The following is a 15,778-nucleotide window of genomic DNA, read 5'->3' as shown; positions in this document are numbered from 1 at the left end:
TTGGGGGGTTTTAGGACTCATTACTGGGGCACTCTAAAGCATTCAAAATGAGGTATTGGAAATTGTGTCCGCTGTGTGGTGCTAGAGAACAGGCACTAGTTACATGTCATGTTGCTGTACATTATGTTTAGAACCTGCCATGTGAATAGGATGCTCTTTGTCACATAAGGCAACAGTTTTCATGGCTCAGTAGCCAGCTGTAGGAAGATGCTATTCCGCTTTACGAATTTCTGACTGGTCGATTGTTTTTGCAGTCGGGGAAACAGTCATCAATGGGCACAACACCAGGAATATATGAGTCACTGAACTAATGGCAGATCAGGGCTCCACGGTTAGTTCTGAGCTGTCAGAGGAGCATGAGTCATGACAGCATAGTGTATGACAAACAAACTGTACAGGCAAAGAGGAGCAGCTGTCACAGGCTGGATCTAACCATCAGGGACATGATGGACATCCACACAGTGCATGGGCTCTAACTGGCCTGCATTCTGGCTGTGTTTAGAGTCCTGTTTGCAATACTGATTTAGATACGTCAGTGTCAAATAACATTTGTTTATGCAGTGTTTGACATAATTCAGGGTTAGGGTTGATTACATGTTGCGCTTCTTACCAGTGCACCCTGTGATTAGAAAGAATAATATGTATCAGGGATTATAGGAGGTTTATATTCTGTGTGACTGGTCAGTGCTCATGTTTGTTACTCCTCACCTGCAATTTGTCAAATAGATGTTTAAGCTTTATTAATGACTGTGAACTCCTCATGCAACACAATTTTCCTACTCTCTTTTTTATCTGTTGAAGCTTAGAAGCCCTGGCTTTCAGTCTCTAAACATCTGTGAGGAAGTGCAGTATGTACTGTGTGAGCAGACATGTTTATATCAGTCATTTCTAGTTGGTCACATACTTTTAGATTTTCTATTTTCAAATATTTTTCTACTAGATGATAATTATCTCATTCTTTCATTTAGCTTCTTCTCACCTGAGCCCCACCACACACTGCATGCCACACACACGCACGCGCGCGCACACACACACATGTACACTCACACAAGCTCCTTTTTCGCTGCCTGTTCAAAGCGGGAATATCATGCCTTTATGCTACTTCACCATTCTGTAAAAAAGGTACAATCAGGAAAGCGGGGGACAGAGTTGTCTCACCTTTAAGCCATGACAGGGCAGAGTGTAACGGTGTCTGCAAAAACAGGACAGCTGGCAGTATGAGACCATGGGCAGGATGGGTGTGACATTTTGACAGTGTGTTATGTATGCAGCCAACCGACATGTTCTCATCTCAAGTCTATGCCTGTTGCTGCTGTGCACTGGACTTCCATGTCTACTATTATGCTTTATGCGTACAATAACACCACAACCGGCTCTGTCCGGCCGTGTTCTCGCCTGACGCCGTCCAGCTGCATTTTATACGGATGCAAAAGGTGGCTTTTGGCGTTGCAATCTCATACCAAAAGCACTGACAAAGTGGCAGTATTTTGTAAGTTCTGAATGAAAATGGACTAGAATATTGCATCGTTATGTGGCCTCGCTGTTATGTACATAAGGTATGTGGGGATACAGTCATCTCATTTTTAATAAACAGAACAGCTAGCAGGACAGGACCATGTTCAGAACAGACGTTTTAACAGGGTGTCATGTGTATGACCCAGCATGGGAGATTTTACAACAGTAACCAAGACAACATAGTTAAAACAAACACAGATTTGGCTCCAAGGAAAAGGCAAGATCATGCACCTAAAGTGATTGCACAAACAGGAGCAGATGGCTGGATGATTGAAGCTTGTCTGTGTGAGAAAGCCATATTGAGTGCAGTTAGCCAAATGTAAGAGGTGCTGGCCGGAGCGCTCATCGATCACAGACCTCTACAGCACTCTGCCGCTCTGCCAGACCAGCTGCACATCACACTGAACATGCTCTGATGGATCTCCCGCTGATCGCGGTCCAGCACGGCAAGCTGCAATGCCCCAGAGGCCAAAAAAACAAACAAACAACAAACAAAACTGCGTCATCAGCTGGAAAACAGAGCAGAACATTTCTCAAGCTTTCTCTGGAGATGTGGCAATGATTTAAGATGATTGAATGTGTGTCCATGCCCTGCAGTGCTGGAAGTTGAAGGCAGATCCCAGAGGTTCGCAGTGGGATGAGGATGGGATGAGGATGGAGGGGGATATTGCAGCTACAGTATCTCATTTGAATGTGGTGGTGATTTCCCCTGAGTGACGGGGTTAATCAATGAGTCAGCTGCCAGGAGTGCAGCTCTGGATTACGGTGGGCTTGCTTTACAAACTAATCTATTTGATTCAGGACCGAAGTGGGCAGCTTTCTCCAAGCAGCTTGTTACTGAGCCTGTTGACTCAGTGTCAGTAGTTGAGCAGAGGAAATCTAGCTCATGCCTCAGCAGCCTCCTTTAACTTAGCACTGATGGATTTTAAAATCACTGACAGGATGCAGGCAGCTGGTTGCTAGGAAACAGCTTGGGTCCAAGTTTAAACCCTGACAGATACTGATGTTGGCAAACACCAGAGAACAAAATTATATCGAGTCCATTTAAAACGTTTACAGTTGTGAAAGGATGAGTTTTCTATGATGACTCTTATTAAGCAGTGAGATCACTGGTTGGTGCTTTAATCTGGAAACGTTAAATACGAGTGCTCGGGTTAGCACAGCAGCATTGACAGAAGTGTGTGACGAAGACCAAACCTAAAGCAATGCCCTATATATGCTTCTCGCCGTTTACACATCTGGTACCTATCAGTCACCAATATGTCAGGATCAGGACCCCAAAGATACTTATCCAAAATGTTGTGGCAGACTTTAGGGGCCCCTCTCCAAGAGGGGTACATGACATGATGTTCAGTCTACTCACGATTGTTACCATATGCCTAGCATGACCTACAAGGCCACTGACTTAACGATAGTCAGTTCAAGTCAAGTCAATTTTAATCATGGAGCGCATTATCACAAAACATGGTTTGCCTCAAAGGGCTTAACAGTGTACGACATCCCTCTGCCCTTAGACCCTCACATCACCCAAGGAAAAAACGGAAAAAGAACCCCTGTAATGGGGAAAAAAAAGGGAAGAAACCTCAGGAAGAGCGGTAGAGGACGATGAGGGATCCCTCTTCCAGGACGGACAGACGTGCAATAGATGTCGTAAATAACAAATGAAATACAATCATGGCAAAAGGAAAGAGAAAGAGAGAGGGGGAGAGAGGCACAGCAATAATAGAAACAGACGCATGTCATATTACAATAACAATAGGTGTGAAATTATTAAATGCACTCTATGATGATATTGTGGGTGTTGATAAGAGTCTCATGTGTATATTGACAGGGAGGTGTCCAAAGGCATGATCACGGCATCAGCGCAACCAGGACCAGATCACAATCAGGGCGAGCGGGGGGCACAGTATCAGTACAGCCACAACACGAGCACAACCAAAGGCAGGGTCACAGCGCCAGCACAGCTATCACCATGATCAGGCACCACCAGGGTTACGGCCAGGATCCGAGAAAGCTAGGAAAGAAGGTAGCAGGAACGCTCCCGAGAGGCAATGGGATTAGCGTAGTGCGGATCAACAGACCCAGGCTCCGTAATTGTGAGCCCCAGGTAGTGACAGTATTACACGGCTATCACAGATGTTAGGCTAAGCTAAACTTCTGAGGCTAAGCTAAGCTTGCAAACGGCTGTCACAGATATAAGGCTAAGCTTAGCAGTAAGGGTAATGCAGTAAACAGACGTGAATGATTTTCAAATGGAGGGAGCAAGAGAAGGAAAAAGGAGCTCAGTGTATCATAGAAAGTCCCCCAGCAGATTAAACCTATCTCAGCCTAACTAGGGTCTGGTCCAGGCAACCTGAGCCAGCCCTAATTATAAGCTTTATCAAAGAGGAAGGTCTTAAGTCTACCCTTAAAAGTGAAAATGGTGTCCGCTTCCCTGACCGAAACTGGAAGATGGTTCCATAGGAGAAGAGAATGGTAGCTGAAGGCTCTGGTTCCTATCCTACTTTGGAAACTTTGGGAACCACAAGTAACCCTGCATTTTCAGAGTGCAGTGATCTTGAGGGTTGGTAAGGAACTATGAGCTGCGACAGATAGGATGGAGCCTGACCACTCAGAGCTTTGTAAGTAAGGAGGAGGATTTTAAATAAAATCCTGGATTTCACAGGGAGCCAGTGCAAAGAAGCTAAAACAGGAGAAATATGATCCCTTTTATTGGTTCCCGTTTGAACACATGTTGCAGCGCTCTGCACCAGTTGGAGAGACCTAAGTGATTTGTTGGGGCAACCGAATAATAGTAGTAGTTACAGTAATCCAGCCTAGAGATGACAAATGCATGTACTAATTTTTCAGCATCTGTTTGGGACAGGATATGTCTAATTTTTGCGATGTTACGCAAGTGAAAGAAAGCCTTGAAGTTTGTTTTATATGGGAGGCAAAAGATAAATCTTGATCAAATAAAACTCTGAGGTTCCTTACAGTTGTAAGGAACCAAGGTAATGCCATCTAGAGAAATTACATCATTAGAAAAGGAGCTTCTGAGGTGTTTAGGGCCAAGAATAATAACCTCAGTTTTGTCTGAATTCAACATCATGAGGTTATGGCTTATCCAGGCTTTTAAGTCCTGAAGACATGTTTGAAGTCTAGATAGCTGATCAGTTTCATTGATACATATAATTGTGTATCGTCAACATAACAATGGAAATTTGTGTTTTCTTATTATGTTGCCTAGAAGAAGCATGTATAAAGTAAAAAGGATTGGTCCAAGCACAGAACCCTGTGGCACTCCGAAGCAGACCTTAGTATGCACAAAGGATTGATCATTGATGTGAACAAATTGGGAAGGATCTGATAAGAAAGATTTAACCCAGGCTAGTGCTGTTCCTTTAAGGCCAATTAACTGTTCCAGTTTGTGCAGTAAGATTTGATGGTCAATGGTGTCAAATGCAGCACTGAGATCTAATATGATTAAAACAGAAGCCAGACCTGTATCAGAAGCAATCAATAAATCATTATTAAATTTTGCTAGTGCTGTCTCTGTACTATGATGAACTCTGAAACCTGACTGAAAGTCCTCAAATAGACTATTGTTCTCCAGAAAGTCACAGAGTTGATGAGCACCCACTCTCTCAAGGATTTTAGAAATAAAGGGGAGATTAGATATCGGTCTATAGTTAGCTAAAATCTCAGGATCGAGAGTGGGCTTCTTTACAAGAGGTTTAATGACAGCTACTTAAAAGGACTGTGGTATTTAGCCCGTCTAATAAAGAGTCTAATAGGGGCAAAACCTCCTTAAGTAGCCTAGTTGGGATGGGGTCTAGCAGGCAAGTTGATGGGTTAGATGCAAAATAATGTACATACATTGTGATGATAATCATAAACATAACTCTCTAGTAACTCTTTAGTAACTCTCTTCTTCCCTTAAAAAAAGAAATCCTAAATCTACTATTTCTTGTACTTTGCTTGACATTCCTTGCATTTTTTCCCCAGTGTTGTTAAAAGAAATCAAACCAAAATGGTTTGTAATTGTAATTTTACATTTTTTTTATCATATTAAAATGCAAAGAATATTGGTGTTAACAAAAACAATATAACATGGCACATTTCTCACTGACCTCGAGAATACTTGATGTGTCATAGACAGATGCTCATCAGAATGCAGCATGAGAAAAATGATGTCAGTCCCTGTTTCAAAGGGTTGATGCAGCAGCATTTTCAGCCCATTTCAAAATTTGAATTTGCCCCACAAAGGAAATGCAGATAGAGGGGTTATTTGATTAAAAAAATTTCTTCATAATTAATTTAATGCTCATTTCAGACTATTGAATGTGAATACAGTCTATATTCAAATCTCAGAGGACTTATTTTAGGGGCTTCATTACTTTGAATTGAAGGATTTCTTTTAATTTGAGGCTGTTAAAGGCACTTCCTCTTGCTCCCCTGTAAAATTACTTTTTAATTTTGCTGTTACTGTAATTATGATTGAAATGCTGAAGTTCATTCAAAAGGCACTCCAGTGTCATTGAAAAAGTGCTACTGCTTTGCTGAATCTGCTCTGTTAGATTCATTCAATAGTTTTTATGGTATCCTATATAATAACACGGGTTAACCCTATTTAAAGTCAAACTGAAATTGGAATTCTGAATGTCAATATTAATGATACAATGTTCTGCACATTTTGTTTCATTCTGTGTAAGCAGTTCCCCAGCAGCTGTTGAATGAATGCTTATACCTCATTCCTACCACAATTAGTAGTTGCATGCAGGTTTTTTAAACATGGGTAAACCTGCAAAGTGGCTGTATTCCCACTGCCACTGAACTCACCACTGGAGAAGGAGTCAGCTTTTCTGTCAGGTGGCCTATGAGTATGTGTGTGTGCGTTACTTAATAAGTCCCCCTTTCAAACTCGGTGCAGATGTGTTTGAATCTGTGTTTTAGCGCTGCTGAGGAGGAGATGGACAGTAATTAATGACGGTGCGTCATTGCATCTCGCCCGTTAAGGACCTGAAAATAATGCGTTCACCCGTTTTCACTGCAGAGTCATTTGACTCGGGTGTGAATGCAGATTGTACGCATTCCCATTGCATTAAAAAGCCAGATGTTAGCGGGTGTTAGCGGATTCTTTGTGCAGTGGGAATGAGGCTTTAGAGTCAGCGGAGAGTGGTGTTCACACTCTGAGCGACACAGCAGCAGGCTACAAGTCATTTTCAATAGAAGTCATGAGGGGGGTTTCCCAATACCTCGGCTACAACTGCTTACTGTGCCACTATCCCCAACAGAAAAACAGCAACGGGTCACAGAGAAACATCCTGAAACCAAAGCAGCAGGAAAACCAGTGATGGCTTCCTTACAAAACAAAAGGTTTTGTAAGTCTCAAACTGTGCTCTGCAGCTTAGCAGTCATCTCTCCTAGGTGACAGACCGTCCACCATCCCCTCCACCTCCTACTGACAGTCAGTCAGCTCATGTACTCAAACGTAACAAACCTGTGGTTTGCAGAAATGTACAATACCAGCATTTTCTTCTGGCAACTGGACTACATAGATGTTTCAAGTCCCAGATATGGTGCCTCAGTCACAGAAATGTAATCTGTTTTTTCACTTGTTTTTTCAATTTCATATAAGCAATACACATTTTCATAAATGCATTTTCTGTCCTGCTTCCTGTGATTTACAGTTACTTTCCCCACTTAACTCTGTATGCTCACAATTCAAACACATTGCCACTCTTTTCAATTACACTTTCTTTCAGCTGGTTTGAACACTCTCTCTGGTGTGACGTGCCAAACCTGCACGACCCCTGTGTTTGGACAGTAGACGGGACTTAAATGTCACTAGCAGTAAATAATTAGCTTTTTAACTTCAGTCATTCATTTTTAACAATGTGTAAAAGTATATTTAAACACCACAAAGCACTTTAATGAGTAAACATTTAACAGAGTTGCGAGAGAAACTCTATCACTGTTAATTGTATTGTCTGGCCACACTAGCAGCTAAAACGAATTAACTTTGTTTACATTTATGCATGTGAAAATCACCACACTATCTTATGTGTGCCACATAAACAATATAGTATCGTGACTTTTGTGTCTTTGTTGAGAAACATTGAGGGTATCAGTAAAAGAACATTTTGATACACTTTCGTACAGTGAGGTGAAAAAATGAGTTGCTTGTAGCTCTGTGTACAATGCCACAAAACATTTAGCTTCGCTATGTGTACTTTACAGTTGAGTCTGCGTGCCATTTCACAAATCGTATTGACTTACATTGCACTTGCATGATGTAACAAAGTGTGCTCTGACTTCACTTTTATCACACAGATTTGCATCATCATGCCTCCTCATACAGAATCGGGGAAAACTTGTTTGATGCTGTTTCTTGTTAAGTTACTCGTGTCAACATGTGGAGAGTTTTCTGATATGTTCTTTGCTTTGAAGGTGGCCTGTGTGATGAAATCATACGATTCAATGACAAATGTTAATGACATGGTGACAAAAAAAGCCCAATCAAATTACCAACAGTGATCCGAACGAATGGCCAGCACGCCTTCACCATTATCATTTAAATGGCGTATTGATTTTTCATTGACTATAGGCTGTGAATGGAAAGCGAGGCGTGCTGCTGTGTGGATCAAGATAATGGGGCCTGACTGGTGGGTAAATGTTTTCCCAGCATTACACAGAGACACGCTGTCTCCAGACCACTCAAGGTCACCTTAGAACGTGCCTCACCTTGAAAATGTCTCTTTACAAAAGGTGCAAGATTATTAGAAAATACAATAAATTAATAATAAAGAAAAAAATATCCAATAAATGATATTTAGATTAGTAGAATTATATATTTAAATTATGTGACAGAACAAAAATGTATAGATATATATTTTTACATTTTTCATAATTTTTTAACAGCCATTTTCTTGGTTTTGGTTTCTGTTTTTACTTTTCTTTTTCTCTCATTTTTTTAGGTAATTGTCTTGTAACTTTTTACTTGTTTTCATATCAGAAATACATGTGTTGTTTGCAGCAGTTCTTTATTCATTTATAGTGGGGGAGGGGTTGCGTTGAGGATGGCTTCATCTAGCAGGCTTTAGGCCCGCCCAAAAAAACCCACAAAGCTGGCAAAAAACTTGTTATGGTTTTAGTTATAGTATATAACTAGACAGTTTTCTGACAAGACTGAACTAGAATTGAACCCAAATGCACGACACCAGGTTTCAAAAAGACAAAAACACTTTATTATTTCAGGCAGCAGTTAAGTCTTTATACAGGCAGAGGCAAAACTCAAAATCACTTTGAAAAGGAAAAGTAACAACAAAAATCTCTCAGAAGAGGAAACAAAGTATCGACAAAAAATCACTCAAATGAGGTGTATGAAAAAACTAGAGTCCAACAAAGTATCAAATAAAAATAGTTTTCAAACCTGAACAATGCGAATGAGCGAGTAACAACAAAAACTTCACTTTGGCATGAATATGGCGCTGGTTCATTGGCAGACGAGACAAGACGAACTGGCACAGGACAAAGGGAGACGCGGACTATATATACAAAAGGTAAGGGGAAACAGGTGGAGACAATCAAGGCGGGGCTGACAATCACACTGGCGGGAAAACACACAAAGGGAAGAAGGAGGTGACCTGAAACGAGAGGCGAGTTAGGATTTCAAAATAAAACAGGAAATCACAAGACAACATAGACACAAGACAAAAAACAACTTAACACAATTTCCTTGACATGACAGTTTTCAGTCTTTTCAAATGTTTTCAACAAGTATTTTCTCACAATTGTAATGCATTTAGTGAAAAATCACTGATTTTGCTTTACCTGGGCTGCATAATAGGGCTTTAAAAAAATATCACAACATTTTTAGGCTATATTGTGATACACAACATGTATCTCAATATAATTTAAATCTCCTCCAAACAACTACTAAAATACAAAATTATTAAATGAAGCACTGTTACAAATAAAGTAGCCACTGACTAAAATAAAGTTGGATAGATTCTGTTAATAAAGTTTAATAAAATACTGCTATAATGTGAAATAAAGACAAGTATAAAGTTAAATAAAGTACTTTTATAGTAAAGTTAAATAAAGTATTGTTATGGACATTGTTATGAGTGGAACTCATGGAGCCTTTAATTTGAAGGACCAGGCTTATCTCGGGCCAAAAGTGTTGATGTTTTTGCTGTGGACTTGATGCTGCCAGTCAACAATTAGATGTTAGCAGAAAGTTAAACTGTAATGACAGTATGATGATTCATCCACTGCTCTCCTGTTCATAGATTGCAAAGATTTCCAATTTGTTTTGGTGCTCATTGCTTGCAAAATGTGATTAAATAGTTGCAATCAGGGCTCTGCAAAATCCCTGCTTTTTATGTTTGTGTGTCTGTGAGAGGCAGAGAGCAGTAGGAGAGAGAGAGGGAAAAATGAAATGCCGAAGCGTCTCATGTGGTGGCTAAAATAATTTTATTTATCGCATGTGGAACAAGCTGTGATACATTCAGTTTATTTGTATATTCATCCACCCCTAGTTCTGTGTCTGACTTTATATCCAAACCATGTCGAAGGGACAGAGGTGGCCCCTCTTATGGTCGTGAGCTCCTCCAGGTTCTGAGCGGGCCTTTTTTAAATGTCAGATGATATATATTGTCATATCATAGAGCTCTAACCTGGTTTTTAAATTGTTTTTACACTGTCAAACCTGCTGTCATGCTGCATATTCCACATACCTGTTCACACAGGCTACAGGTCATTTATCTCATACTGTCAAAGCTAAACTGCAATCCCTCTGAAGGATGTAGTGTGTTTGTCATACTGACTGTCCTGCTGTCCTGTGTGTGTGTTTCCACAGTGTGATCCAGGTGAAGCCACCAAGCTGTTGTATGACCTTCTGTACACGGAGCCCATTAAAATCGTGCTGATGCCGGGCTGCAGCTCTGTGTCCACGCTGGTGGCTGAGGCCGCTCGCATGTGGAACCTCATCGTGGTAAGAACTTTCACTTCCTTGTATGCAGATCTTCAAAACAAACTTCTTATATTCCACTAAATGTGTTTCCACAGCATAACACAAGGACAAATCAAAATGTTGCCTTGGCTGGGTCGCTCTTTCCAGGAAAGAATCCTCTGGTAGAAAGAAAGTCATGGATTTGTATTTCTGGTCCACAGGGGATAAAACATGCTGCCCACAGTGTTTAGCTGATAAGTGATATGTGGGTATTGTTGTGTGAAAATACCACAAAGAGCACTTTGGCCAAAACGGTTGACCTGTAGACAGAAAACTGAGTTATGTCACAGTCAGATTAGAGGAACACACATGGATTTGTTGGTCACAGTTGTGATACTGATTCATTCATCAAAGATTAACAGGACGCCATGTTTACACTCAGTGTTTCTGTCCATGAGGCATTAAGCAAGAGATGTGCCATATCATATTGTTTTTGATAACACCAATATTCTTTACATTTGGATTTGATAAAAACTTCATATTACAGTTTTAATGATGGGCAATGAACAAAAATTAGTAAGAAGCTACAAGAACATTGCCCTGGAAAAAAAGTTAAAAAAAACAAAAAAAAAAACACCAACAAACAAAACAAAAACAAATGGCAAGGCAAGTTTATTGCCTTACCTTAGAAATAGATGAAAAACAATACATTAGGAAAACCAAAATTACATTAAAAAGAGAAACAAAACATCCCCTCAAAAAGTTCTGAAAATTGAAAAAAATGTTACATTTTTTTCTGAAACAGAATTAAAAATATAATTATAACAATTATGAATATATACATATTTTATAATAATAATAAGTTGTTTTTTTAAAATATAAAATTCCGCCCTTCTTTAAAACTCATTTTCATTGCATTTTCTTGTTACCTTTACCAATTCTTTGCAATATGTTAAAACATTGTTTGCAGTATTGCTCATTGCCTGTCCCCCCATGTTTATGAAAAAAATCAAACCCGTGTTCTCAGATCTTTAGCAGTCAAACAGCTTGTGAAAGTCACAAGAAAACTGATCACTCCAGGTTTAAAGGGTTAATGTATTCACATCATGACTACACAGAGCTGCAATGCACATTGGTGAAAGCGAAGGTTGTTCCAGGTTTGCATCATAGAGTCTGCATGAAGCTGAAGTCACTTTAAAGTGGAATATTGATCAGTTGAAGTCGTCAGTCATAGCAGTTTTCTTGTGCTGCGTTCAGACGTCTTTCACAAGTATTTAAACCTTTGAAGCCTCAGAACATTGACACAATTCCTTTTAAAAACATGGGAAAAAAGGCAATTAGTAACTTGACAAGAAATGTTCTGCAAATTGCAAGATTTGAAGATTTAAAAGCTTACTTTTAAATGAGATTGGGAAAAGGGGCCAAAAAACTCAATTTTTTAACATATTTACATACTTTAAATTAGATGACAGAATTATTATTAATTTTAAGAAACTTTTCCAGGTTCCAGGTCCGTTACTTTGCATCATTTGTTTGCCAATAGTGGGGACAGATCCGCCTTTGACAGAGCTGTCACCTTGATAAACTGACAAATGCATGGATTTATTTGTGTTTATGTTGTGAAGGAAAGCTCAGTGTAACGTCTGTGGGGACAGAGGAACAGAAGCTGCTGAGGAAACAGAATGATTTTTGAATGCAGATAAGGACTAATCATCTCCCTGCTGTTCATTCTGAAGAGTTAACCATATTATCTCAGACCTCGAAACAATGGCAAGAAATGGGAAAAGCAAAGACGTTTTTCCACAAGATGCGACAGCTATAGTTTAATTATTTTTACGCTTTCAAGCTGTAGCTGGGGCTGGGATGGTCACACTTGTTATAGTGATTTCTCCAATAAAGCAGGTCTTATTTAAAATAAATAAAATTAATTAATTAAGAAATAAATAGTTATAGTACATATATTCATTGATTGTCAGTAACCGCTTGTCCTCGCAAGGGTTGTGGGGGGCTGGACCCTGTCCTAGCTGTCATTGGGTAAGAGGTGGGGTACGTCCTGGACAGGTCACCAGACTATCACAGGGCTGACACAAAGAGACAGACAACCTTTCACGCTCGCATTCACACCTACAGGCAGTTTAGAGTCACCAATTAACCTGACCTGCATGTCTTTGGAATTTGGGAGGCAGCTGGAGAACCTGGAGAGAGCCCACGCAGGCATAAGGAGAACATGCAAACTCCGCACAGAAGAGCCCCGCCCACGGTCTGAACCTCATACCAACCCGGATATAAAAGATAAATGATAAATCATTGTGTTACTGACTCAAACACTAACCTGAATGTTGGAAAAGGCTTTCAGACACTTTTGGATGATCAGACAAACACTTTGTCAAACATTCTGAGATCCTTAGTTATAATAATCCCTCTGAAACCTGAGCAAACTGACTTGAATTTTTTTTTAAATATTGAAAGAAACCGATGAGTAACTTAACAAGAAATGGCATCAAAAAGTAGGAAGAAATTAATTTAAATAAATTACAAGAAAATGACCTGAAAATAAGCAAAAAAAAAGGTAAGAGGGTATAAGAGGGTAAAATAGGGGTATAATAACTAAAATAGACAATATGATGACCCTAAAAAATGAAAAATACATAAATATTTTTTTTCCTGAAACATAATTTTTAATATATATATAAGAACAATACATACACTTTTCTAGACATGTTTTCCTTTTTTGGATAATATCTAATATTCTCCCCACTGTTTATTTTCCAGTCGTCTTCTTGTCACCTTTATGAGTTTTTGGTGTTTTTTTCCAGACATTTTTTTTTCCTTTTTCCTGTTTTCAAAAGGAATCAAACCAATTGTCTCAGGTTCCATGGGCTGAAATGCTTGTGAAAGGTGTCTGGATGTGGAAAAACAAAACTGAGGGGTTAAAACCACGACTTGCAGTTTGAAAGCTGGACTAAAAAATAAAGGCACCTGTTAAAAGGAATATAATTGTTCTCTATTTACCGACGTTAAAGTATTGAAACTGAGATGTTAGGAAATTTTGGCAGAGAGCTTGTTATGAAATGGAATACTTCTTCAATGTAACATCCAACAGAAACGCCACTCAAGTCAGCTTTATTCATATAGCCCAACATCTCAGATCACAAATATGCCTCAAGGGGCTTTGCAATCTGTGGAGCGAAAGACACAGACAAGTTAAGCTGTCTGCAGGTCATGATCCTGACAGAGCAATATCACTGAGCTGAGAGTGAGAGCAAGTACAGTATTAATGCCATTCAACTCTTTGGGGAATGCTAGGAAAGTGCTCTCACACTAAAAAAGTTTCAGATGTGTTCCTTCATTTTTAATATGTGCTGCTATTTCTGTTAGAAAGAGCTTTTCGTGCAGTTCCAACAATAAGACTGTGACCCATATTTCTTTGTCATTGTCCACTTTATAATGTAAAACTAAAGGCAATCTGCAGGTGGATTGTGAAAAACAGTTAACCCCTTCAGATCCACTGTCCATTCCCATGGACTTAACTTTTCTAGGGTGTCTAGGTCTATGATAACTGTACAACATCGGCACGGCACACACATCCGCTAAGACTCAACTTGAACAGATTTTGATGGTCAAACTCAAAGTCACTGTAACTCAGTCCGTCTCATTCTTGTGAAGGCAATATCTCAAAGCTTTTCAGGAACTGCCTCCAATTTGGCACGAATGTTCACTCAAAACAAGCTGATTAGAATTTGATGGTCAAAGGTCAAGGTCACTGTGACAACACAGAACATGTTTTTGGCCAACACTCAATAATTCATATGCTAATTATGCCAAAATTTCCCATAAATGTCTATTAGGATAAAATGATTATAAATTATAATTATATTATAAATATTTAAATGCAGACCAACTTTCTGCAAAAACTTGTTTTTTGGCCATCACTCGATGCCATGCCTCGGGATCAGAAGGGGAGACATTTGGTCAGATACTTTTGGTCACACTAATCTTTAAACTCTCATCTTGAAACTATACTGTTTGTATAGATTTTAAATATGTTGATAAATGCAGCTTTAAGTTTGTGGGCCCAGCAGTGACATTTGGTTGAAGTACACTGAACACTAGCTATTATTCAGAGGACTCCTTTGTAAAAAATGTTAATATTTTTAGCTCCTCTTTTTTAACATTAGCTGCTACCTATTTTGATGTTTTCTGTTCTCTTTTGTCATCATTTTGCAGCAGTTTAAGTCATCAGGAGATCACTAGCTTTAACGTGTTTGTTTCTGTCACCCTTTGTCTCAGTTGTCGTATGGCTCCAGCTCTCCAGCTCTGTCCAACCGCCAGCGTTTTCCCACCTTTTTCCGCACTCATCCGTCTGCCACGCTGCACAACCCCACCCGAGTGCAGCTCTTTCAGAAGTGGAAATGGACCAAGATTGCCACCATTCAGCAAACAACAGAAGTTTTTACATCAGTGAGTCATGCATTTAGCTGGGAGTGTTTAAAAGATGTACAGAGAACTAAATAATAACATACTGTCCATTGTGATTTAAAGGTTTCACAGGTTTTGTTGCACAACCTCCAGTATGCAAAATTTCAGTGATTACATGATGAACTCTGAATCTGTAAACTGACCTTCCCCTAAACCCTTATGGAAGCATATGCTGATCAGGAATAAAATAAAAAAAACAAATCTGAAAATAAAAATGCATGAACACAATTTGCATTTTAATTTTCATCTGTGGGAATGCATATGCTTTGACATTATTAAAACAAGAAAGAACAGGACATTTGCTTTTAATATTCAAAAAAGTGCCCCACTAAACAAATTTTTTGGAATATGGCTACATTATTTGATTAATAAATGTTAAAATATATAATATAAACATTTAAAATTCCATGATCTAATTTGTATTTTAATTTTCATCTCAAAGTATGCACATTGTTTGACATAATTAATATTAAGAAGAAAAAGACATTTGATTTTTAATTTTTACAAAATGCTCCACTATATAGTTCTCATAATTTAAAAAATTTGAAAGGGGAAATGCATGAACGGGAAATACATTTTTATTTTTCCAAATAAACATGCATTGTTTGACTCAAAAATAATCTGAAAATGTAATTATATCATTTGCATGTTAATTTCATCTTTGTACATTCTATGACTAAACTCAATAGAAACAAAATGACAAAATAAATAAAACTCACCCAAACCATCTTGGTTACTCTTGTTAGTAATCTAGTTAGTAAATTCACTGTTCCAATAATCAGCAGCTCTGGTTTGCTCCAAACAAATCCTTATTTCACCAAGTTAAATGTAAAAAATATGTTATTC

At 38.9% G+C, this 15,778-nt stretch overlaps 1 protein-coding gene across 3 annotated transcripts in view; it reads left to right on the top strand.

Moving 5' to 3' along the window:
- Positions 1 to 15,778, top strand: part of LOC121957600 (gamma-aminobutyric acid type B receptor subunit 1-like) — a 102,839-nt gene that overhangs the window by 7,702 nt on the left and 79,359 nt on the right. For all 3 annotated transcript variants that reach the window (XM_042506256.1, XM_042506255.1, XM_042506254.1), the window contains exons 2-3: positions 10,361 to 10,495; positions 14,744 to 14,914. In XM_042506256.1, coding sequence (XP_042362190.1) covers positions 10,361 to 10,495; positions 14,744 to 14,914 — 306 coding nt within the window. The remainder of the gene's footprint in view (positions 1 to 10,360; positions 10,496 to 14,743; positions 14,915 to 15,778) is intronic.

The sequence above is a fragment of the Plectropomus leopardus genome, chromosome 18, assembly GCF_008729295.1.
Source record: "Plectropomus leopardus isolate mb chromosome 18, YSFRI_Pleo_2.0, whole genome shotgun sequence".
In the NCBI taxonomy this organism is placed as follows: Eukaryota; Metazoa; Chordata; class Actinopteri; order Perciformes; family Serranidae; genus Plectropomus; species Plectropomus leopardus.
This window is presented reverse-complemented; position numbering and strand designations above follow the sequence as displayed.